This window comes from Chamaea fasciata, unplaced genomic scaffold (assembly GCF_029207755.1).
Source record: "Chamaea fasciata isolate MVZ Bird 193981 ecotype frontalis unplaced genomic scaffold, bChaFas1.0.hap1 SCAF_6, whole genome shotgun sequence".
Taxonomy (NCBI): Eukaryota; Metazoa; Chordata; class Aves; order Passeriformes; family Sylviidae; genus Chamaea; species Chamaea fasciata.
In genome coordinates, this window is record NW_027094091.1 from 5,281,907 (window position 1) to 5,306,213 (window position 24,307).

General features: G+C 39.1%; 1 protein-coding gene and 1 non-coding gene across 3 annotated transcripts in view; both read right to left on the minus strand.

The window, feature by feature from the left end:
- The window catches only part of NSD2 (nuclear receptor binding SET domain protein 2), a 98,821-nt gene that overhangs the window by 7,028 nt on the left and 67,486 nt on the right, over nt 1-24,307 (minus strand). Inside the window, exons 10-21 of one of the 2 annotated variants that reach the window (XM_066185301.1) lie at nt 23,691-23,795; nt 22,382-22,463; nt 21,296-21,420; nt 8,372-8,503; nt 7,210-7,333; nt 5,992-6,192; nt 5,120-5,299; nt 3,908-4,064; nt 2,965-3,170; nt 2,397-2,500; nt 1,905-2,174; nt 1,693-1,809 (exon numbers count right to left, since the gene is read on the minus strand). In XM_066185301.1, coding sequence (XP_066041398.1) covers nt 1,693-1,809; nt 1,905-2,174; nt 2,397-2,500; nt 2,965-3,170; nt 3,908-4,064; nt 5,120-5,299; nt 5,992-6,192; nt 7,210-7,333; nt 8,372-8,503; nt 21,296-21,420; nt 22,382-22,463; nt 23,691-23,795 — 1,803 coding nt within the window. Of the gene's footprint in view, nt 1-1,692; nt 1,810-1,904; nt 2,175-2,396; nt 2,501-2,964; nt 3,171-3,907; nt 4,065-5,119; nt 5,300-5,991; nt 6,193-7,209; nt 7,334-8,371; nt 8,504-18,211; nt 21,421-22,381; nt 22,464-23,690; nt 23,796-24,307 lie in introns of those variants that run through there. The other variant, XM_066185300.1, reaches the window with a different exon arrangement.
- On the minus strand, nt 13-157 carry LOC136291561 (small Cajal body-specific RNA 23). The gene has a single exon (XR_010721625.1). It is a non-coding gene; the product is annotated as a small Cajal body-specific RNA 23 (non-coding RNA).

Sequence of the window (24,307 nt, forward strand, 5' to 3'; positions counted from 1 at the left end):
ACTGCTGGTACATGTTGTATTGGAAACTGTAGTGTCCCATGTGGCCTGGAATGGGACACTCCCAAAGCAATACTCGTGCTCTAGCTCACGAACCTCAAATGGGGTTTTCCCAACACCCATCACAGCCACACGGCAGGATAAGTGTTCTTGTGAGCATTATGATGGGCATGTTAAGGAACCCCCTTCCCCAGGGAGCTTCAAAACTCAGACTCAGTCCTTTACCATTTACTTTGCATTCACAGAGCTGTGAGGTATTTACAAGTACTGTGCTTCATGGCATTTACCAAATCACTGAATCATTACTTCCAGAGATTACCAGTTTCTCACCAGATTTCTTTCCCTAAATCAGCCTAATTTAAACAAAAAACCAAGCTCTTGGTAAACTAAAACCACCTCATTCCTACACACAATTGCTCTTAAATTTCTATCTCCACAAAATATACCAGACATGAACAAAATAAAATAGAGTCTTGAAATTGCCAGAACAGTGTTTCTTTGCAGAGCTGCTAGAGAAGGCTTTGCTTATTTATGAGGTATTGTTATAGTTTCCTTCTAGCTCATTTTTATAATGCACGTGTGACTGTCATTCCTTTGTGCACACACATCACTGCATGGGCAGCTCAGCCTTGTAATGGCACTGGAAGTTTTGGCAAGACAGACCCACAATAAGCATTTATTAATTACAGTAAGAGTAATTCCAGTCAAATACATGTTCAGTTCAGATATTTAACACGCTGATGTTGTGTGTCAATCTAGCAGAGGAGTGAGAAACTTTAAGTGTTCAGAGAAATGTGCTTTCAACATTCTGTGGCAGTAACTGCTGTGCAGGAACTCCTCAGTTACAGGAATAATGAAAACAGTAGCTGTGGAAATGCAGAGCAAGAGCCTTGGGAAAAAGAATGGCAGTTGGGACTGAAAAAAAATGCAGGACTGGCAGCCAGATCTTGTTTTTCTCCTAACTAGCTGTCTGGGGACTGAAGAAATATAATATAGATAATCTATAACCCCTGCTGTTCAGGTTCTTCACTTTCTCCTCCTCCTGAGGAAGAAAATACTCAGAGGTGTGCACAGAAGCACAGGTGCTGAATTATTTGGGGGTGTTAATTATTCTGCTGCAATAATTTGCTGTGAATCAATTTGTGGAGGGCTCGCTGGCTACTAACAGAGAGTGCTTTCACAAAAGAGTTTCTACAAAAGCGCAAGCCTAGTTTTGCCACAAACAATGCAAGGGACAGATGGCTGCAAAAAAGATTAAATGCCCTGTATAGGACACAGCCTCACAATTCTATCCCACATTCTCTCAAGTGAGAATTTTATTTTCTGTTGGTGAAATTTTAGTGAAAGGATTGCTAACAGCAATTCCTTCCACTGTATCACTGCTATTTCCCCAAACTTCATACTTCATACATTTTAAGACTAGGCAGGTAAGTACAGGTAAGTACTGTACTTAATTTCAAACAACAGAGCACAACCTGTAGACCTTAATATGTAGTTTATTACGTAACACAGAACTAAGGAGATTCATTATGTACATATAGAATGAAAAGAGCAGGCACAGAAGATGCAACTCTGTGAATATGTGAAACTGTAGAATGTCAAAGGTAGCAGAGTGCCCTGCCAAGGTGATCAACAGAAGAAGAGATCAAAATAAGGTTTTAAGTAAATAATGGCAAAAAACATCAAATATCCTACCTTATCAATAGTAAGCATATAGAAGTGGGTGATGTCATTTTCATGTGCATATTTGATTCTTGCCATACATTCCTCTTCATCAATCAGCTCTCCCACATACTCATTCACAAACTCCCCCTGAAAGACACCACGTATCACTAGTGAAGTATATCCCAAACCCACAAACAGCATCGCAGGCCAGTGACTCTCCGCTGGGTAAGAACAATTCCCACCTTTTTGATGTCCCTCTTGGCAACCAGCCCCCAGCCTTTGCCATCAGTTTTGATGATCTTTGTCTCGGGGTACTGGCGCTTGGTGAAGCACTGGTTCTGGCATCGCTCTCCCGCCGGACACACTTGTGGGTGGCACTCGTACATCAGCATCCGATTGAGGCACTCGGAATCAAAGCCACAAGGGTTTTCATCCGTGGGCTTGCAGTTGCACTTGGGAATCTCAGATATGTCAGCAGTGTGTATCTGCACTTTACCACAAGGTTTGTTCACCTGAAAGATGCATTAAAACAGTGCAAACGTGACTTGAAAACAGTTAATTTTATGGCAAGAGTTACAGAGTGGTTGCTAATTTGGTTTAGCACCACTAGGTGCTCCAACAACAGCAAAATTTTACCATCTCATGACTGTAAAAGCACAGTTACCATCATTACAACCTGACTCAATCTCACTGCTCAGCTCAAGCCTTCGAGTACCCACTCCCTCAAACTTTACCTTAATATGTTTGTATGGTGGAGGTTTACGTTCACTCTCCTGGGTTTCTTTGGCTTCTCGCTGTAGTTTTATTTCTCGAAATCGAGTTTCAGCTTCTTGCAAAGCTGAAAAAAGATTGCAGCATCAACAGAAATGCCAGAAAGAAGATTACTCTCCCCCAAACTGACTTGCTCATTCCCATGTGTGTTAAAACAAAGCATTGTCTACTTCCTAGTCCCATCATTCAATTTTCTTGCAAACAATGCTTCTGGAGTGTTATAATGTTCTTAACAGATGTATAAATTCTACTCTTTCAGTCTTCCAGTGTGAGAAAGTCTCTCTTAAGTATTTTTTTTTAGTTTTCCAGAAAGTAAAAATCATCAGATATAATTTCAGTTAGATGCCAGTCTTTTATAAGACATTAAAATAATGTTTTCATGCAAAGACAGTAATAGTGACTGCTGCCCAGGACACCACAAATTTCTTTAATTCAGTATTGGAAAACATATGTTCAAAACCCAAGGCGATGTGTAAAGAAAGCAAAGCATGCATATCCCAGGATTATTTTTGTTTACTTTTAGCTGTGTACCATTTTTGAAGACTTTTCCAATTCCTTTGATCCCTTGGTATCTACTCCCTCTGTCTCCCTCCATGTAAGGGAACACCCGTGCTTGGTGCGTCCAATAGTAATCCTTAGAACCAAAGAAAAACACAGGAAATTCTCCGATTTCATGCTTCATTTTCTGGATATTTGGGGGAACGTTTTTCGGATGGCAAACTTCTGCAGGCCACCATCTAGCACAGAAGTACAAATAAAAAAATACAGCATTTTAGTCAAGCTCTTTCTGCAAGAGACAGTTTAACAAAATCACTCGAAACAGCAGTAACTAATTATTATTTCCAAGATCCAAGAGCATTTAAAATCCTTTCCTCCCCTCTCTTAGTAGAGAGTGAGAGAAGACTAGAAAAGGAAAGCCTGACACTCAGATCTCTGGGACTTCACCTGCCTGCAAGGTAAGCAAACACACAGGACTCCCTGTGTCTGGGTGGCAAAACCATCTTTACAAGACCCGCAAATATTTTAATTGTCCAAGATCAAGAGAAGGTTGATAACACCTATTAATGTCTCAAGGATAACCCCCAGCTACCTCTATCTCACTCAAATCTCATCCAAGTGTGAAACACCAACAACCTGAGTGACTGATGTCCCAGCCTGCGAGGGAGTAATTTAACCAATTACCAGTTTACCAATTTATTGGCAGAGATCTCTGACACAAACAGGGGTTGAAAGCTCATACACTGGAGGCGGAAGTCAGAAGACTCGAGGAGTCCTGTATGGGTAAAGCCTTGGCCAAGAGCAACAGCAAAGCTGCAAGTCTTTGAACCTGAAGCTTGCAAGGAGGTGAGGTCCCTAGTTCAGAGAGGAGTCAGAAATCAGTGTGCAGCAAGGCTGGCCTACAGGAGCAACCAGTTGTATGATCCTTAGTTAAACATGCCAGTACTGTAAAACAACACAAATTGCTTCATCAGACCTGTAATTTCCCAGTTTAACCCAAATAATATCCTGGAAATGGAGCTTCTTGCCCGCCCTGCAGTCATTGCAGTACCAGCTCCCATCTGGCATTTCAATGTTTAAGCAGTCAGGGTGAAAGGCTGCTGGGCAGGACTCGCAGCACAGCAAACTTCCACCTGCAGACACAGAAAAAGGAAAAAAGGTTGGAAAACATCAAGATCAAAGTGTAAGTTTTGAATTCCAGACCTGCCAGAAATGATACACACGTGGTAGGTTCAATTAGAAAATAAATGGTTAAAACATGCTGACCCTCAGCAACAAATACACACATCACTTAGTTGGGTACAGCAGCCAAAGGTCCTGACTGATCTGAATGCCTGGCAGACTTGGGTTAGTAACACATGCAAAATAACAAGCAAACTCGTGATAAAAATTCCAGAGTAATGCACAAATTATAATTACTTTGCTGTACTTTAATGACGACAATATGTTTAACATAGTTTTAATATATATTAACATTTCCATGTAAGAATTGTAACCACAACAGATTTCTCTATGATTTTGGGTTTTTTTCCCCCTTGCGGGGCTGAAGGAACAAGCTTGTTAGTTTGTTCTGCAAATTATCAAGTGGAAAGTCGGCTGCAGCTTAAAAGCTGCTTTGCCGCATGTTAATTTGTTAACAAATCAGGTAAAGTTTCACTGCTACAAGTTTAATCAGCACTATGTATTTTGTGGTTTTCAATAAGGAACAGATTTATTGTAGAAGATAAAACAACACACCCTTAATTAGTGGCAAACCCAGCAACAACTAATACTGATTCCATTTGCAGTCTGCTGCTAAACTAAAAGCAACTCTTTAAATATTTACGGTGTAATATTACATATTAGCAATAAAGAAACACAAAAAGCTTTGGTACATTGAACACAGGGGAAAGACCAGAAAAATACTCATTAGGTGTCTCTCATAAAGAATTAAATTTGGCTTCTGGTTGTTGGATAAAGCCCAAGTAAAAACATTCTTTTATAAATTATTTCTGAAAAAAAAAGGATATCTAAAACCCTGAAGCAGCATACGCCAACTTGACATTATAGCAAAACCTAACAAAGCCTAATTTAACATGCCACATTACTATCGATTTGCTATGAACAGATTAGAAAAACAACGCTTAGGCCAAAGAATAAAACGCTTTGACGCCGCATTTCTAAGGGAGCGCCCTGCCCAGCCGTTTACCTTTGGAGCACACAAAGCACCAGCTGACGTTGACGTGGGCATGGTGGCTCTTCCCCTTCATGGCAGTGAAGTGGTTGGTGCACACGATGCTGTTGGAGGCGATGACTGCGCACCCCGCGGCAATGCAAACGTCCCCGGCGTGGTACGCAACGGGGCAGCGCACGCAGCGCATCATCTTCCCTGCAAAGCACAACACCCACGGCTCACTCTGGGCCAACACTGGCTCCTGGCAAAGCACAACACTGCTGAGCTACTTTGGGACAAAAGTGACTTGCTGTTTCAGCAAAAAAGATGGTAGTGCTGAGACACCCTATATACACACAGAACCCCAGCCATTACGTTTTCAACGCTTGCATATTTGCAACAGCACTGAGTTAATAAAGGTTTTTAGAGAACCCTACGGTCAATTTAAAGCACTCTAAGACTTTAATTATGCACACCAGGGTAGACCGGCTCTTCCTGAGTCAAGTAATTTTGTCTGCAAATGTTGCCTAAAGCTAAGAACCTGCACAGAATCAAAATGTCTCCATGTTCATCGAGCCTTGCTGCAGTGTTTGTACATTGTCAGGTCCTGCCCTCACTACTCTGCCCCTCTCCTTCATCATCTGCACATTCTAAATTTCATTCTCTCTCTCTCTCTTGGAAAATATGGTTAACTGAAAGATAGTTTAAAAAAGGGCACAAACAAGGTAAATATTAAAGCTGACTAAAACTTACTCTATGAGTACTTTTTAAGAATTTCTGAATCAATTGATAGTCCCTTTATACCTAACAAAACTGCAGCTAGCAGCTCTCAAATGGACACATTCCTTACCTTAACATACCATAAATAAAATGAATTCATCAGTCATAAAAACGTAAAATGAAACTACCTTTTGAAATTCGTGGATGTGAGGGGTTACTAACATGACAACTGAGGCAGCTGTGGAGAGGACATCGAAACCCCCTGTTCTCAAACACAGTGAGATGAAATTTTTTCACACAAGCTTCGTGGTAGAATTTTCCACAGTGAGACACAACACAGCGTTTCACATCTGCCTTTCTCTCCTTACACACGAAACAGGTGTGCACACCTAGTGGCAAAATAATAAAACAGAATGTAATATCCAAACACGTGAATTTAAAACACTTCTCTCTTGCCTTTATGTTATGCATGAGGGAGTTGCTTTTGTGGTGTGGAGGAGGTTTTTTTCAACAAATCAAATTACATTACTTGATGCAGCAATCTATTTACTTTAGCTCTTTAGTATTAAATGCTGGTCTGCTCAGATACAAATAAAATAAAGTTACAAAGCAAACCCATTTGCAGTTGAAGTGTACACAACAACACCCAAAGCCTCACCAATGTGATTTTATGTTCTTTTAAATAAGCCTCAGTATGCCAAGACAAGTATGAATTTTTAGCTTTCAAAATTTTTTAAACCAATGAAACAGGATGATGGCTTGTCTGTTGTCCTCTGAAATTTGAAGCCAGACCACAAACCAAAGACAAGCATCCTCTAATATTTTTCTGGACTAATTGGAACAGCTTTATTTTGAAGTAGCAGTTCCAACAAGGTTTACTGCATGTACTGAAATGAGCTTACAAGCAAGAACGAAATCTTATGTAAAGTTTTGAGATTAAGAACTTCCAAGCAGTTATTACAGGATTAAAAGCAAATGAAATTAATAGCAATAATGTAGTCTTTTAACAGTAAAAGCAAAAGACTGATACACACAGACAAAGGACTGAAAAAGAACTCTAAATGTTTCACTCGTTGCTCTTTTTTCTAGGATTTCTTAAGTCTTTGTGACAGACTTTAAGCCTCATCTGTAATTGTACTCAGAAAGCAAATAATCTGCAGTTATTAAGGCAAAGGAATTCTGATTAAATTAGCCAAGTTGCAAGAGAGTTCTCACTGAAAACAGGGGAACTTTGTAAAACATGGCACACTTAGTGGTACTCTATGAACTCCCACCCTTGTCAGGACCCAAAGGATAAATAAGGGTTCTCTGAGGATACATACTCTGTCCAGGAGGATGTCCTAGAACAATATATGGAAAACTGTAACTTTTTTTATTTTTTAATTAATAGAAAGGGACAAACTTGCCTGATGTACATTCACTACAAATGAATTTTCCTGCTGGTCTTCCAGAGAGCCCAAGGCAGCTTACATGAAAAGCTCGATAGCAAAGTCCTTCACACAGTAGGAGATCACCTGTTTTTTCACACAGCTTTTACAACACAAAGGCATTGAATGTTAAAGAAAAGTTCACATGTGGAAAAAAACTCTTTTCTTTATTCCTTTTCATACACTGCTCCTCAAAGTATCTTTTCCCATTGTTGAAATCAAATTTAACAAGTGAAAGATAATTTTACAAGCATCGTCACATGCCCTGGCTTCAGCTTGAAACAGGTAACAGAATCATTAAACCACTAGAAATATCCCTCTCAGATCATGGTTCAAAAGTAAATACAACCTGACAGAAAAAAAGGAATAGGAAAAAAGCTGTAAGAAATATTCCCTGAGCACACTGATGCATCTGAGTAGGGTTAAAAAGCATCCTTCCTTTCCTTTTCCCTGGCAAAAGGAAATCAGTTCAGTTGGCAGAATGATACTTTTATATCTGAGTGGTTATCAGTGACACATGCACAACTAAAAATGAACCGAACAACACTGCTGGCACAATTTAAGGATTACCCAACATTTATAGACAGATACAACCTCATTCCCACTACGTACAAAAAACGGAAATGAAACTGCTTGCCCAGTCTCAGAGAAACAAATGTCATCTGTCCACTTGGATTGTGTTATCATTTCATAGCCTAAGAGCCCTTCTAGAACAGTTTGAGGAAAGGCTTTTCCTTTCCTGCCCACACACCACGGCAGGGCGGTGCTGAAATCTCTGCTGCACGCAGAGCACAAACCCCACTGGGCTGGGCTTCCTCCTCTGTGCTAACAGAGAAACCACCGGCTCTTCTGCATCATCTGACCAGTCACCTGGCAACACTCATGTGCTTCTTCTCAGCTACAAATTATGCTTATCTTACAGACCTGGAAACTCAAGCAGAAAGGCTAAGTCACTTACTGGAGGTCAAAAAAAAATAATTAGGTATTAAGAATTCCATTTACTGCCATGGCAACCTCATCACTAACGGACATCTCAGACACACATGATAAACCTGTTCCTGGCCTAATATTGTCATTTTCATATTTAAAAAGACCTTTCCTGGGAAAGCTCAGAAAACACAGCCCAGCTAACATCTCTCACCTGACACACATATTCTTTTTTTGTTCCCGCTCCTCGCTCAGATTTTTTGGATGATATAGACACTTCAGTCTGAGTCTCATCAGCACTTTCATAGGGGGACTCTGAGCGCTCATCTCCTTGGCCATCAGAGATCTGAAGATTAAACACAGGTGTTAGAGAAAGCAGGCACAGATGGTCAGTTTTGCACAGCATCAGAACTGATGGAAGCAAACACACTGCAATTCAGACTAGCAGATATAGGTACGCTCTTCTGGTTTGGTTTCCCCCACCTTCAAAAAAGCACCTTGATTAAAACCAGAATACCCATTTGTGGAAGTCTCATCAAAAGGATTATACAACAATCCCCCTCACCAGCAACTTAAGAGCAGCCAAAACAGAACACCAAAACGTTGTAATATGGCATTTTATTTATATTTAGTTCTGTAATACAGTTAGCAAGAAGTGTCTAGCCATAACACAGGGGTATCTTCAAATCCCTCGAGCAAAGTCTGAGCATGTGATTTGAGAGCAACAGTCAATTTTTAAAAAGAAACTTGGTAAACTCCAAGCTGCATATAAAAGTCTCTGACTCAAATATTCTTCAAGAAAGTGTGAACAGCATATAGAAGAGAGGAAGAAAAGAACAAGCAGCTCTCAATATGTTTAAGGAACATTACAGTCAACAATAAACTCAAAATACTATACAAGATAGCCCTGTTATGGAAAAATCTAATATAACAGATCTGGATGTAATAAATATGGGGTGTTTTTAAAAATAATTTAATTTTAAATTTAACTTTAAAAAACCCGTCCTAAGTAACATATTTTAAAGAAAATACAGGGTAGTTTTCAGTTCAATAGAATAGGTTAATGGACAACCAAGTCATTTGTCTCATCTCACATTACACCAGAAGAGGCAGAATTTCATGCTGTTGCCCTCAGATGATACTCAGTGAGTTGTGCCTCACTAATTACAATCTCCAGGAGAAGATCACAATTTGGAATTGCAAAAAGCAGCTTTCATTTCTCTTTGAGCTCATTCTAATGGTTATTCACACATACCATCAGAAGTACTTGCTCCTGTCCCTTCTGGGTTGTCTAACTACAACTCACAGTTGATGATGCCTTCTCCAGGCATTTCAGCTATATTAAAAGTCCCCTGGAAGCAGACGTTTTCCTCCCGTGGAAGCATGCTGCAATTAGGCCTGTTTCAATCCTTTCTGTTCCGTCCTCTAATTTTCTCCCTAGGGGACTTTTTTCCCCAGCATCTAGAGCATTTTAGTGGGGTTTCTCTAAACCTTTTCTGAGCTTTAAAAAGCTTGTTGAAAAATCAAGCACGAGAACTGGAGGCAATAACCCATTACAAGACTTGTAAGTACCGTATCCAAAGCAAGCCAACATGATACCACTCTTCTCCACTTCTGTTCTGCTGTGCAAGAATCTCCCCAGGTCTCTTCAATACAGCACTGAAAGTCACTCTGAATTGCTGTGCTATTTAAGAGATCATTTTGGCCAACAGCCATTTGTCAGGACACGGACACACCGCTTCATATGAAGAATTTACTCTCTGTTTTCAGACACAGGATCTCGTATTTTTCTACAGTAAACCATCGTTTTCTAAAAATGGCCCAGCTACATGCTGGAGACAGCTACATGCAACCTCCCTATCAACCAATCCACATGCTGTGCACATTTATCAGAGAATGGTTTCTTTTGAAATCAGAAAGAAAAATATAAGACCAAACCAGGCCTAGATTTAGTCTTCATAAAATCCCTTTAGAAACACTGGTTTTGTGTGATTAATTCTCACAGCTGCTGCCAGCTAACTTGCATTCCTCCATTTAACATTTGCCTTCCTTGATCATGTCTAAAAATATTTTATAAACTGAATCAGACTGACAGTTGTCGGTTGGTTGGTGGGCTTTTTTCCCCACATTACTTGCAAGGGTATAAATTAATTTCCTCTGTGTAAATTCATACCTCCACTTCACCTATGAGAATTCCTACAACTGGAGTGATTTGGAGATTCTGCCTGACCATTTCATAAGTGGTTAAAAGAAACTGCAGGTAAAATCATTGCTGTGTTCAGGCACCAGGAAATCTCTGTCCCCTGGAAGGAGCAGTGAAACAGTGAACTGCAAAGTTCTTGCTGGGAAGGGGCAGATAAGGGAAGGCAGCATGGGAGCACAGCAAAACCACAAACCCAGTTTCCCTTATGGTTTAAGTAAACTTACACACATGCTCATTTCTGTTTAAACTATTCCCACAGAAACATTAATTAGCGTAAGCAGCACACTGCTCTAACATTTTTAGTACCTCATTATGTTCCTGTTTGAACTACTCAGAATTAGTCATGGTTAGAAAAGAAAAAAGGAAAAATAAGCTGGAAGGTCTTAGATCCGCATTTCTTTTCCTCTTAAAAACAAAACAGAACAAAACAAAGCAAAGCAAAACAAGCAGTCTTGCTGTAACCTGACACTAGGCTTCCCATCTTTTCCCCACACCACAAAACACCTAAATCCAGAGAAAATCCATTTGTGCAGTACCCAGTCTTCCCAGCAGCAAAAGCAGTAGAGCCTTGCCCCTGAGGAAGGCGCTCCTCTTCCCCCAGCTCACTGCTTTTGAAAACAGCAGAGAAACAGAACATACCCAGTGACAAATATATTCAGTTAAGAGAATGAGTCAAAGCAATGTTTTCCAAGATTTTCCCTGGTTTATACACTCTGTTCAAATGAAGGATGCAGACCTCTATATGGAAAGGGAACCCTATTGGCAGGGGGCAGTTTTTCAGAATCCCCCCAGATCCGGGTGACAAAATCCCAGCCATTTGTGAACCTCAGGCTGACATCACTTTTCCTACTGAACGGAGATCTTACCGCCTCAGAATTAATGCAACAGTCCTTTATTTAAATTAAATGGTTACTGAGCCAAAAAAAGAAGCAGTGCTGGCAAGAATCAAACCTGACATCACAAATGCAACCACAAAAGCCAAATTCCATCGGCCCATTTCAAAAGAAAGCTTGGCAATTTACATCCACCTATAGATTATTGCCAGGTTTCAAGCACAAATACCAAACACACAGAGCATGAACAAAATACCCTCAGTTCATCAACTGAATGGCTACCAGGCTGAGAGTATCTTTCAAAATCTCTCCTTTACGGCTGTCAGGATTCTCACACACTTTACAAATCAAATGCTCTATTAAGTACCAGTTCTGTATTACACAGACAAGACTGGATACGTGCTCATGGCTGTCTCAACTCCCAAGAGTCACTACACTCACAAGCAGCTCAGTGATACACTCCTGTGGCCTGGTGCATGCTGCAGAATGCACCTCTTCATCCCTGCCACCATGACCAAAGGTTTAACCACCCTCTCCAACAGCCATAACCCATGCACAAGCTCACACACACTTCACTACCAGATTTCATTAGGGCCCTAATAAAGGGGAAGGCCAGCAGATTTCTTGTTGTAAGGGATGCATTTCTTCAGGATAATTTAATTGGACCCTTATTCGTATCCTGCAGGAGGTGAAACACAGTCTATCAGAGATCTTTGAGGAAAGCTCCCTCTATGAAGAGAACTGGAATTCAACACCTCAGCTCTTGATGTTATCCCAGAATAGCCAATGGAAACATCAGGGAACTAAAAGAGCATCTGTTCCTTGAGGCCTGTGGAGAAAAGGCTGAGACAACCCTTCATCCAATCTTTCTGAGAGACAACTTAGAACCTAAGAGAGGTATTAGCATGAGGAGGTTGAGAAAACTGTATTTGTACCCCCGGCAAGCTGTAGCAGCCCTAACAGGTTCTGATTCATCTGGGAGACACTGAGTTTTGCTATTAAAATACGTGCAGATTGAAACAATCACTAAGTAAAAATGATTTACAAGAAGATTGGTAGAAATCAGTTAATGCTGACGTGACACAGCCACCTCTGCAATGAAACATAACACTTCTGTGGAAGTTTTTAACAGTTAACATACCAGAGCCCAAAACCCAGCCTTCAATACAAACCTGGACAGGTTTTGGGGGGGTTTGTTACTTTACTTCTTAAGTTACAAATATAAATCTTTCCCTGGTAATCAGAACAGAGCTTGTCTTGTCCTTATTTTTGTAATAGAATCCTCCTAGCAAAGAAAACAGTATATAATTAACTCTTCTGAAATTCAGGCCAAGGTTCAAAGTAATCAACATTTAGATTAGCGGCAAAATGTGTTAATTGGCAATTTGTAGCTATTTTATTCTGCTTTACATTTGGAGTAATTTCTTATTTCTCATAAAGGCAAAGGACTGTTTTTAAAGAGTGTAAATTTAGGGGGAAAAAAGCCAAAACTCTTCACTTCTGATTTTTAGCAAGTGCCAAGTTTCTGCACTGAAACTGTACCTGAACTCTATCAACATCTCCACTTTTCTTTAGCAATTACTGCTGCTGTGACATGGACGACACACTTCCTCCAAAGGGTGGATCACTGCAATGCATCATCAGCCTGCACATACTGCACATCAGTCAGGCTTTCCTTCCCACTTCCTTCAGTTACTGAACGTCAACATTATTTTGTGAGGACTCGCCTGCATAGGCTTTCACACTTCACTGCCTGAACACTGAGCAAGGGTGGTATTTCAGAAATCAAATGCAGCTCTTTCTACTGCAAACTGTGCACCTGCATACACAAGTGAGAAAAAGGGAGGGAAACAGCCTAAAAACCAATTTATGCTCTTCATGTGGGGCAGGCCAGAACTTACTTCAGGGGCTAGTGAGGTTCTGAATACAATTACCACTCATAGAAATGACCAATTTCCCGTCAGGCTCCCAAGGCAATCCTTCCTTTCCCACGTGTCTCAGTCATTATTCACTACTTACACTTGTAAGACTCAAAAGGGAACATGCAGGGACACATTACTGCATTTTTCCAAGTTCCCTATAGCTTTATTATTGAAAAAATACGTCACTACTGAGTCAAACTGGGACAAAATTTTGGCATCTCTGTGAATTGTGTTTAGTATTGTATTTCTACCCCTGAAAAGACAGAAATTGTAGCAACAGGTCATTAAACAATTGGGTTTACTCATCTCAAGACACTTTGAGCATCTATTTTATACTACTACCGTATTTTTGGAACAGCTACTCAGGTCCACAATGGTACAGGGATCAGCATATAAAGACTTCAAATCCCCCAAAGTATTTTTAATTTTCTTTTGAACTATATGCTAAAATTCCTTGTTCACAATAACCAAAAGAAGTGCTTAAGGGATTCTTTCAGACAAACATCAACCTATTTTTAGAAAGACTATGTAACAATGCTTGTAAAAGCCATCTTCAAGATGAATTCATAACTGAATGAACATGTTTTGCATACTGCTATATTTGATGTACAAAGCCAGATTACATCAGCAAGCATTGCTGAACACCGGGTAAATATTTAACTGCTAAATGTAAGGATAAGATTTACCTTTTTTTCCTGCTTCCTGGACTACTTTTACCTGTTACATGCAAAAGGGACCTACATGTGCATACAAATGCAAGGACTGTTGGAATAATGGAGTTTCCTTGGCATGATTATATTCAGTAATTAAGTGTTTGGTTTTCAGAGGTTGCTGAGCAGGCTTAGAGGAGGAAATGTGTGCAACTCTATACAATAGTTACAATAAGAAAACACACTAGAGCATTGAAAGGAATGAAACTGAGTCAGCTATGTGCATTTTCTGAGTTTATATGTTTATATTCTTAATTTTGTCTTTTGTCTGAAGCACTCTAAAATGATTAAAGGGGGGCGGGCAGGAAGTCAATTTGACAGAAGACTGCACACAGATTTTGTGTACAAAATCACTTCTCAATGTTTTTCTCCTGCAAGACTTCCTCCAGCTGCAACACGAGTCCTGCAGCTGCAACACTGAGTCTGAGCTAACCGCACAGCTCATTGCGCCACCAATTAAAGGTGAAAGGATAAGCACTAACGTAGGGAAACATTTCTCACAGTACATCTAAATACTGAATCCACATCTACTACAATTTTTGAAACATTTTTTACAGCGAGGTACCTGATTCCAGTCTCAGCCACACACCTCAGCAGAAATGCAAGGCAATTCTTCATTCCCTCTGGCTTTTGACAAAAAAGAGTTAAATGCGAGCTGGTGTGTACACTCAGCTTGCATATTTCTAGAACCACGTGGGTGAACTTTGCAAATGGTATTGCTCCTTCCACATCTGGGTGGCTGAAATGTCACTTATTTAAAAAAGAAGAAAAAAAAAAGGTAGTGACATACTCTCAGCTGGCATCCAATCATACCGATAGATGATATAAGCTGTGAATCTGTGAAAGGATAGACTGGAATTTAAAAACTCAAATCATGCTGTGGTTCAAAGAAGCAGATGAAGTCAAATACTGACGTAGACATTTGCTCCACCCACTTGAAGAAAAAAAAATTTTCTCCACTTAAAATTGCCTCCTTCCTTTCAGACAGCTCCAAAATCAGAGTAAATACCAGAGCCAGCAAAATCACTGCTCTGTAATTTTAAGGGAAAAAAGGTTCAGAAATTCTAGGTCTGAAAATAAAATGTCTGTACTCATGCAACCTAGAGCCTGGGAGTTTAAAAAAGTTATGACAATAAGAACAAAAAAAATGCAAACGTTCTGCTTGATCAGGTGGTGACCTGGCTATTAAATGTGCCTCTTGTTTTAGATTTAGGATTAAGTCTTTATTTTAAACAGCTGATCTAAGAAAGCATCCTTGCTGGCTCAGTGTTAGCCTAGGAGGTGGAGAGGGGGTCATGGTGTGTCTTTTTTTTCTTCCCTTGAAGTACTTCCTGGCTAAGGACTGTCCTAAAGGACCAGCATCAGTATTTGTTAAGGCAAAAACTTCTGTCTCACGGAGCAGAATCAAGTCCCAAATAGTATTCACTGTGTGTTAGCAATTGCAGACTGAGCAACATCAACACCTCTGTGCTCATCAGCTTCCTTGGGACTTTCTGCTAGATCCAGTTCAGAGGTTTTCCTGCCATGTTTGAAGGCTCAAAACAAATCTGGAAATTTAGACTGAAGAAGTTGTTAACATTTGAGCATCTATGGTGCCCACACTGGAACAGGCTCCAACAGCTGCTACTCCACCAGTCACACACCTCTTAAGACTTTTCCAGCTACCAAAGCGCAATTTTTGTTCAAAAAGTTTCTTCTTCAGAAAACTCACTTTATCAATTCATTGTCTAATAAAAGCACTTCTTGTATTACTCACATAGGCTTGTGTAACAGACTTCTTAAGACTTAAGAATACAAGCTTTGGTCTTAGTCATTCAAGACAACGATGTTCTTCCGTCACGTTCTGTTTAAGCAGTAAAAACAACAACTAAAGGGCAAATTTTTCAACAGCCAAAGAAGGCAACCCCTCCCACTTCCTGTTGGTTTACTTGAGCATCACTTGCTTTATAATGCAGGCTCTAGGACATCAAAAGGAAACACACCCCATTATGTACGCTTATCTTAAAGCTAGGGGTATATAACACGAAAATAAACATGACAGGAAATTATTTCCTCCTGCTTGTTTGGCAGGCAAGTCTCCTCCATTGCAGGAGCAGCAGGATCCATAAAAGAAAGGGCCCACAAAGAGTGACCTGCACATTTTACAGGGATGTCTTAAGCAACATCGTCTCTCAGGTCACCTCCATTATATATATATGATCATACAATATGAACATACCATATACAAAAGATACACAGCATCTTTTCACCAGCAATTAAAGAGGCACGTCTTCATGAGTTCTGAATGGTGTTGCCCACTAAGTTTCACTTTCCTTAACACTCAGGTCACTGCTACAATCTCAGACTTCCTGACAAGGCTTTAGAGTCGGTGATTTCTACACCACAGTCACCCAGGAGGAAGTGGGCTGGGCAGGCCAAGAGCTCTCTCTATAAAGCTTGGAGCATGCATGTTCTGATAAATAAACTCTTCCCTCTTTCCAACAGATAAAACCCAACTGCATATTTTTTTCTTATTAACAAAATCTGAGCAGCTAGAGGGTTAGGGTTTTGGGGGTTGGTTTTGTTGGTTTTTTTTTTTTTTTTTTTTTTTTTTGCCTTTTTTTTTTACTCTAAGAACAACTTACATAAGAGTAATTCAATAAGCAACATGCAAACAGGTCAGGCTGTATTCAAAAGACAATCTATCGTGCACCCACACAGAGACAGAAAAACTGACAGAGCCAATTGAGTTACAGTTAACATTTCCTTTATTTCATATAAGAATTCCTGAACTGAATGAAGAGTGATATTTTGGCCCATACTGCTAGGCTAGATAAATTCTTTAAGTATGCGGTGCCACAAGTGTACACAGTACTATAATAGCAAAAAAAAGACAGCCTGGGACAAGTTTCATTTTTATTATTAGCAGGAGTTAGACGTTTCAGATAAGGATGTTATGCATTTCTGAATTTGCCTGGAAAGTTAATTAAAACTATGAGAACATTTTAAAACAGTATAAAATTGCCTACAGATACTCATGATACTTTAGTAAGGGATGTGGAATAAAAACCTACATCATGTAACATTCAGTTAACAGATTCTCTGCACTCTGAAGCCCAAGTAACACACAAGAGGAGAATAATTACATAAGAAACTTAGTCTTCTACACAGAATGTGCCATCAAAGAACAGAAGTGAAGCTTAGAACTTTTTCCACATGAAAATAGAACCATTGTAACAAAACTGTATGGTCTGGTGGGTGATGCAGGTCATGTAAAATGTTAGAGGCTTTAGCAGAGGTTTAGCAAAGGAACAAGTCCAACTATTTGCAGTGTTCCATAAAAATGTACCCCTGACTGCTTACTGGTGTTTTCAAATGGGAAAAAAAATTCATAGGCATACAGAAACAAACACAGGAAACAACTGTCTGCTAAGTCACAGGATGTAAGGTGGCACTATATATTAACTTATCCTTAAGCAATGTTTAAAAGAGAGAATTATATTTGCAGGAAGCTTGAATGAAATGCTAGAAGCACAGTGATTTTGTTTAACAACCTGCAAGGTCCAACTGCAACTGCTTTTTCTTTAGGTCAGTAATTTATTTAAAATAACATGAATTCCCTTCTTCCTTCCTGTTCTTAGGATCAAAAAGTCAGTTATTTTCACTTTCTGTAAGAGTTTATAGTTGCATACTCTAGGACAACTAGACTCCAGGGTTAATAAATGGAGCTGATGTACTTTTTGAGTTGCAAGCTGTGCATGTCTCACGACTGCCTCCTCAAGCAAACACCTTACCTTTAAAGAGCTGTACGTGTTTTCTCCTTTGTGTACACATGCTAATAATGCCCATTAAAAATGCAGCTAAATGACATCTGTCTCAAATCAATAATGGAAAAAATAGCCACTGTTTAATATGCAGAAAAAAGAGCATTAAGGCTCACATTATTATAATTTGCATTGTTAGGCCTTGGAAACACAAGAATTTGTAGCTATAACCAGGAACTGAGCTTGTGTTGACACTGGGTGTTACAGAAGGAAGAAAGAATTCTTCTAAGGAAGATGTAATGAAATTAAAACAAAAGCACCTCTTCAAAATCTTTCCCAGGCTTCTTTAAGCTGCCATCTGCTGGTCAGCTCAGACTTGAGGGTGTGACGAATGACAGGCTGGCTAACTTAGGGAGTATTACATGTGCTTTATTTTGTCCTCTCTTAGGAAAAGATTACAGTTTCTTTGACAAAGTTTGTAAGTAGTACCTATGGTCTGCACAATACTTTGACACTTATCTGCTGTCAACAAATTCATCCAGTTTAATGAAGCCAGACAGTAATCACAAAAATTGATTGAAAAGCTAAAGCAGATATGTTTCATGCAAACACACCTAGTGTGCCAATAATTCAGCAGTAATGGTAATGTAAAGTCTTTTTTATTTATTAAAAAAATACTGATTACACTCTTACTGGCACCTACTACACTATTGGGGGGTGGAGGGCCAAGGTAAAAAAAGAAATTAAAATACATCACTGCATCTCTTCTCACAAATATGTGCTTTAGGATGCTTACACCAAGTCTTACATAGCCAGTAAAAAACTAGTCTGAGCTTTTTGCAGACTCCAAAGTGTTCAATATCTTTTTCACATCTGGCCCTACCAGTTCCTCATTAAGAATTATATTTCAACAAAATCATATTTCACATAAGTGACTTGTGTCAAGTGCCTAGAAGTAAAATTATTTTGTTTCAAAATTAAATGCAGGTATGAAATTCATTTATTTCTGTATAAACACTTTACTGCTTCTGTCCACCCATCTTAAAACAACTTCAAAGCCCAATTTTTTGAAGGGAGTGAACCTTTAATCTCTAATATGTCACATCTATAAATCTGTTTGAACAAGTCCACACTCCCACTCTTAATCTCCCTCTCAAAGTAATTTATCAATTGAAAATTGGGCCTTGCCTGATTTTATAGTATTTCAAATAAACCCCATTTAAAAAATATCCCCCAATAACAACAAAAAGAGTTCAAAATATTTTTTAAAATGTCAAATAAGATGCATCTTTCAAACAAGAAAGAACTGAGCACATCTTTCCTAGAACCTGGTCGTAAAGGACAGACATTTAAGGGGTGTGTAGCTAACAACAGTTCTTGACAAGTAACAGTCACATCCAGGTTCCATTCTGGAACAAATTGTTCACAAAGAGTATGGGAGAAAAAGAAAGGAGGGGGGAAAAAAATACTAGAATCCTCATAAATACACCTTGTAGAGATGTATGTGCTTGTAGAATACAGAGGATTTTTCCTATACTTGTTAGGAGAGCACCTAAACCAACACTTACAAGTATTAGAGTGAACACAGAAATGTGAAAGTTAATCATTAAATCTGTTTAAAGTTCAGAAGAATTACATCCTACTCAATTAGCTGTGCAAGGCTTTCATCATTACCTGACTGTGTTTATTTTAAAATCAACTTTCCCTTAACACTGGGAAAGTTTCTCTCCAGATGAAGGCCCTCAAGACAAATACATATTCAGCTGTTTAGACAAGTGCTAAATAAAAATACAAAAGAGGAAAAAGTATTTAAGAGCCACCCACACAATCCAGAATTTCTGTCTTTCTTGTTTTGTAGAGCAGGTCAGTATTGATTTCTGAAACACATGCCAGACATTTTTGTTTTATTTAAAGGCAAAAATATATCTAATATAGGAAACCAATTGGGCCCAATCCTTAGTTGGTCCAAGTCCAGGTCAGGGCAGCTTTAACCAATCCAAGGATTTAGTCCATTAATCTACTTCCCCCTGCACCCAATGCCCCAAAATTATTTAACAAGGTGTGTTTTCTGTTATGCTGTTTGGGACTTTTTTTGATATCTTAACTGTTTAAAAACAATTAATTTACTTTCTAGTTTGTGTATCTGTTCTGTGTGCATTGTATGAAGTCAATTTTTCTCAGATCTTTTACTGTTTAGCAGCAGCTGAGTAAATTAGTGCTAAGTTTTAGAATTTCCATCTCAGCCATATGTAAGAATTTCCATCTCAGCAGCCATATCCTTTCTTACATGTGAACCATTATGTTACAACCCAAAAATCCTACAAAAAAATGTTCTTTTATAAGAAAGACTTCTGGATAATTCATTTTATCATCATAATCTCGAGAAAGAGAAGAATCTTTCTCCTGAGTTCCCAATATTTAAAGATGCATATTTTGAGCCAAAACCCCCCAGATTTTTCCTTCAACTAGTCTGGTTGAATAAAAGATCCCAAATAGACCATTACACAGCACATCCCATCAGCAAAGCCAATCCAACAGAAGTTGGTAAGAAAAAAGATGGGAGTCTCTCAACTGAGAAAACAAAGTAAGTATTACTTTACTTGGCTGCTGCTACGGACATTATTTCCTGTGGGACCTCCTTTGCTTGTTTTATTGGGGTACAGGAGGGAGTATTTATTGAGGTTTTTTAGTTAAAATGTTTTTCCAGTTACAGTTAAGATATACAGCCATTAACATGCAATCTTTTTTCCCTATCCAAAGGTAAACTGTTTACTGAACATTGCCTAGATATTTTAACTGCATTCATTACAGCACCTCATGCATTTGTTAGGGGAGATGAAAGTCTCTAGAAGAGCTGGAAGCCCTATTCCCTTGTTAGCAGACAAGTATTTTCTCTACAGTTTTTGTAACACAAACTGGGTGAAGCTGTTTGTCTATGGATATTTTACTAAATCCTACCAACTACAGATTCAAACCCACCTGCAAAACAGCATGCATACTTCACCCCCATGCTGCCACTCTTTGGCTGATTGATTTTAACAGTGTAGATGACTTGGGGAATGGTTTAATGGGTTGTATGAATACACTTCTGGTACATACATTTCATTTATTGTATGTCAGCTGAGAAGAATTACAGTTCCGAATATGCAGAGCTAAGATTATGATTAGCAAGTATCAAAAAGATACATCCTTCACTGCCTGTTTAACTCTGTTGGGGTTGGAGCTATTTGCATCACAGAGAAATAGCACTAAAACAGCCTGAAAAGTAATTTGAGTTAAAAGGGGCTCTGCTCAGAAGACTGTCCAGTTCTAGATCAAATAGAGGATTAGGCAATTTGCTTTGATATAAAAGCTATGGCAACATGACAATATTGAGTTACATAATGTAACTAATGTAGTACACTTACATAAAAGTCTGTAGAAGAAAATACAGAACACACTGGCATTTTACTTTGCCTCTAATAGAAGGTTACAATTCTAAAACGTTGTTGGTAAATACATTAAAAACCACAATAATATCTCAACGTCCCCAAATCAAGACGTTCGTGTTACAATAAATGATTTGCAATGCACACGTTAACAGGTTTCACAGAGGCCAAAACTGTAACTTGTCTAGAGCACCAACGTTAGAGAATTCGCCTTTGATTCTTGCTTTTTTTAAAACAAGATTCACACCTGATAATTTCTGTAATTAAATGGCTGTGTGCAAACACCACTTTTTTTTTACCTCATTCTCAGTTAAGGAAGCTGAAGGAGATGAACTCTTGCTAAAAGCAAGAGTTGAAGATTCTGCTGCTGAAGCCCGATTTCGCTTCTTCAGAGGTTTACATGCATCAGACAGATTTTTCGTTGCTGTAAAATAATTTTGGTTTACAAAGTGAAGTTTGGAACTTTAAAATGTTATCTCCCTGAAGCCATTTAAAATATTCCTTCAGATACAGGAAGGAATTATTTAGGTATGTCTTCTGGGCACCTACATAGGACTGAGTGAACATGAAGCTTCTGAAACCATGTATTTGGGCTTGATTTTAAAAATAAAGGTTTCCATTAATCAAATAGTGCTAAGACATGTTTTCCCAATTTTTTATCATCTCATTTCTACTAAAATCAAAGTACCTTGTGACTAAAGACCTCTTTAAAGCAGAGGTAAGAGTTATATGAGAAGCCCTACATGAGCTCATCACAATCTGAGTACCACTAACACTTTGTTAAGGGAAAATTTACATACAGGAGCCAAGTACCACAGATTAGCTATGGCACATCACCACTTCTACACCGTGCAAGACTTGCTGAAGCTCGCTTGTCTTTGGCAAATCATGGTAACACCTGAAGAGACATGCTCTAATAGCAGTTACCTTAAACTTGAGCATCATTAACAAGTCTGACTTGAATTCCCTCACAGAATTCCCTCTCATGCTCCACACTGCCTCCCATCAAGCACCATTTCGAAGGACTAAAACCCCAAAGCACCTGATGACACTGACTGCACCTGTTTTACTGGGCCAGTGCAGCGGGCAAATGGCAGCAGCAGGGTTTGCTCCCTGCTCGCCAAGATCTGGGGGCACCAGCTTTAATCTGGTGCCATCACACGGGGAACTGGTGAACTGCTGCTCTCCACCAGCAACGCACAATTTCAGTCCAGGATCGAGCTGCAGGAGGGCAGTGAAGGAACAGGGCTCCCCCCCAGCTATGGCACAGGGCCTGCAACTGCTCACCGAGTCAGCAGAATTTAGCCGGCTGCCTCAGAAAACCTGGGCATTTTAAAATTATTTAATTGAAAAAGTTACATTAAAACTTATTCTGACCACATTACCTGACTGGTTCTTTTGTGAAGAGGAGGTTTCTGTGACCTTAGAAGAGTTTGTTTTTGCTGTTTTGTCATTGCTTGTCTCCCTCTGTCACAAAAAAAAATATGAAAAAATAAAAAAACTCCTAATTTATGAGTGGTTGGATACAACTGGCAATTAGTTCTGGATTTATGTTATTAAAAAGAAAGTGTCTTTACAAATATCTGAATGGTACTGCAGTTAAACTAGCCCCACTTAAGTGAATTTTAAAACTCATTTACAGGACAGGGTGCAAGCCCATAAACAAATGAGAAATATTAAGGAACATAGTACTTCAGCATCCCACTTATCCATCCCAAATTAAGCATATCAAAAGGGGGAGTGCTAAATGAACAAAAACTTGTAAATTATCCTTACTACTCTTTGTACAAACTGGTCAAATTAAAACCTTTAATTATTAAAGGTAAATTGCAGAATTAGTATAGAAATTTGAGAGTACACCCTGTGCAGAACTCTAAGTTTCAGAGACTTGCTTTCAACTCCACAACTTATAGCAGTGCCATTTTCTAAATTACTATGGTTAAGATTGTTTCAGCATTTCCAAAATAAAACCACTATTTTCAAGGGAGAATAAACAGCACCTAAATTTGCTCCAGATTGAGAATTGATGATTAAAAGTTTATGCCAAAAACTGAGGAAGTTTTTGTCAAATCTTTGTCAAAATTAAGACGTTGTTCCTTACACATGCCACTATTTTTTTTCCGTTTCTTATGCTAAAACTTTAGTCAAATTACTAAAACTGTAGCCTAGAATACTTAACCCTGACACATGCTCACCTGATTAATAAGAACAACTCTATTGAACAGAAAGCTTTACACACATTTCCAACACTTTACATGCTCCTTCACAGTCTTCATCTGACAATCAGTTTTACCAAAGAAAGATGTGCAGGTGAACACCTCAAAGGCCAGAGAACTGATTTCCTTTGTAAAAATAAACATGAATGGCTACAGATGTGCCACACTGTGTTTTTACTGAGCTCTAAGCAGACTAAGCTGCCCTACCAACAATTCTACCAGAGGCTCCCAGTATCTGTTTTCTAAGATTACTGTTACACTTCTGGGCAAAAATGAAAGAAAAGAGGGTGTCAAGAGGATGGTGCCAGACTCTTCCGAGGTGCCCAGTGACAAGACAAGGAGTAATGGCCATAAACTAAAACACACCAAGTTCCACCTCAACTTGAGGAAGATTTCTTTACTTTGGGGTGGCAGAGCATTGGAACAGCTGCCCACAGAGGTCGTGGAGTCTCCATCTCTGGAGACATTCCAAACCCACCTGGACACACTCCTGTGTAACCTGCTCTAGATGACCCTGTCTTGGCAGGGGGATTGGACTGGATGATTTCCAGAGGCCCCTTCCAATCCTAAGGATTCTGTGATTCTGTGAAAATGTACAGGATAGTTCATTCAATTGAAATTTAAAGCACACTTTGCAGAACCCCCATTTTGTTAATGTGCATTTTATATACAGCATTAAAGCAACAATGAACAAATTAGTTTTTCAGAACTTCCATATGGCTACCTATGGCTTGGTTACTTTATGTGAAAACATTCTGATGTTGTAAATGAAAATTAAGGACAAACGGAGAATATAACCCACAACTCTTGTGCAAGAAGTAAAACGTCATGAAATTAAAGCTGCTCCTATCCAAAATGATTGTAACTAAAGCCTGCAGGTAAACTGGGAATAAGAGAAAGAAGGTGCATGGTTAGTGCTTGTTTTTTTGAAACATTACATAGATATTTTCACTGTCATTCATTGAATGTTCTACTAAGCACCAGCACATACAGCTTGAAGTGCCTTGGGACTGTGAAGGCAGGAAAAAGACTAAGAGAGAATACCTAAAACAAAGTGCAAACCATATCTGACCCTTCTGTGGACCACAAACCCTA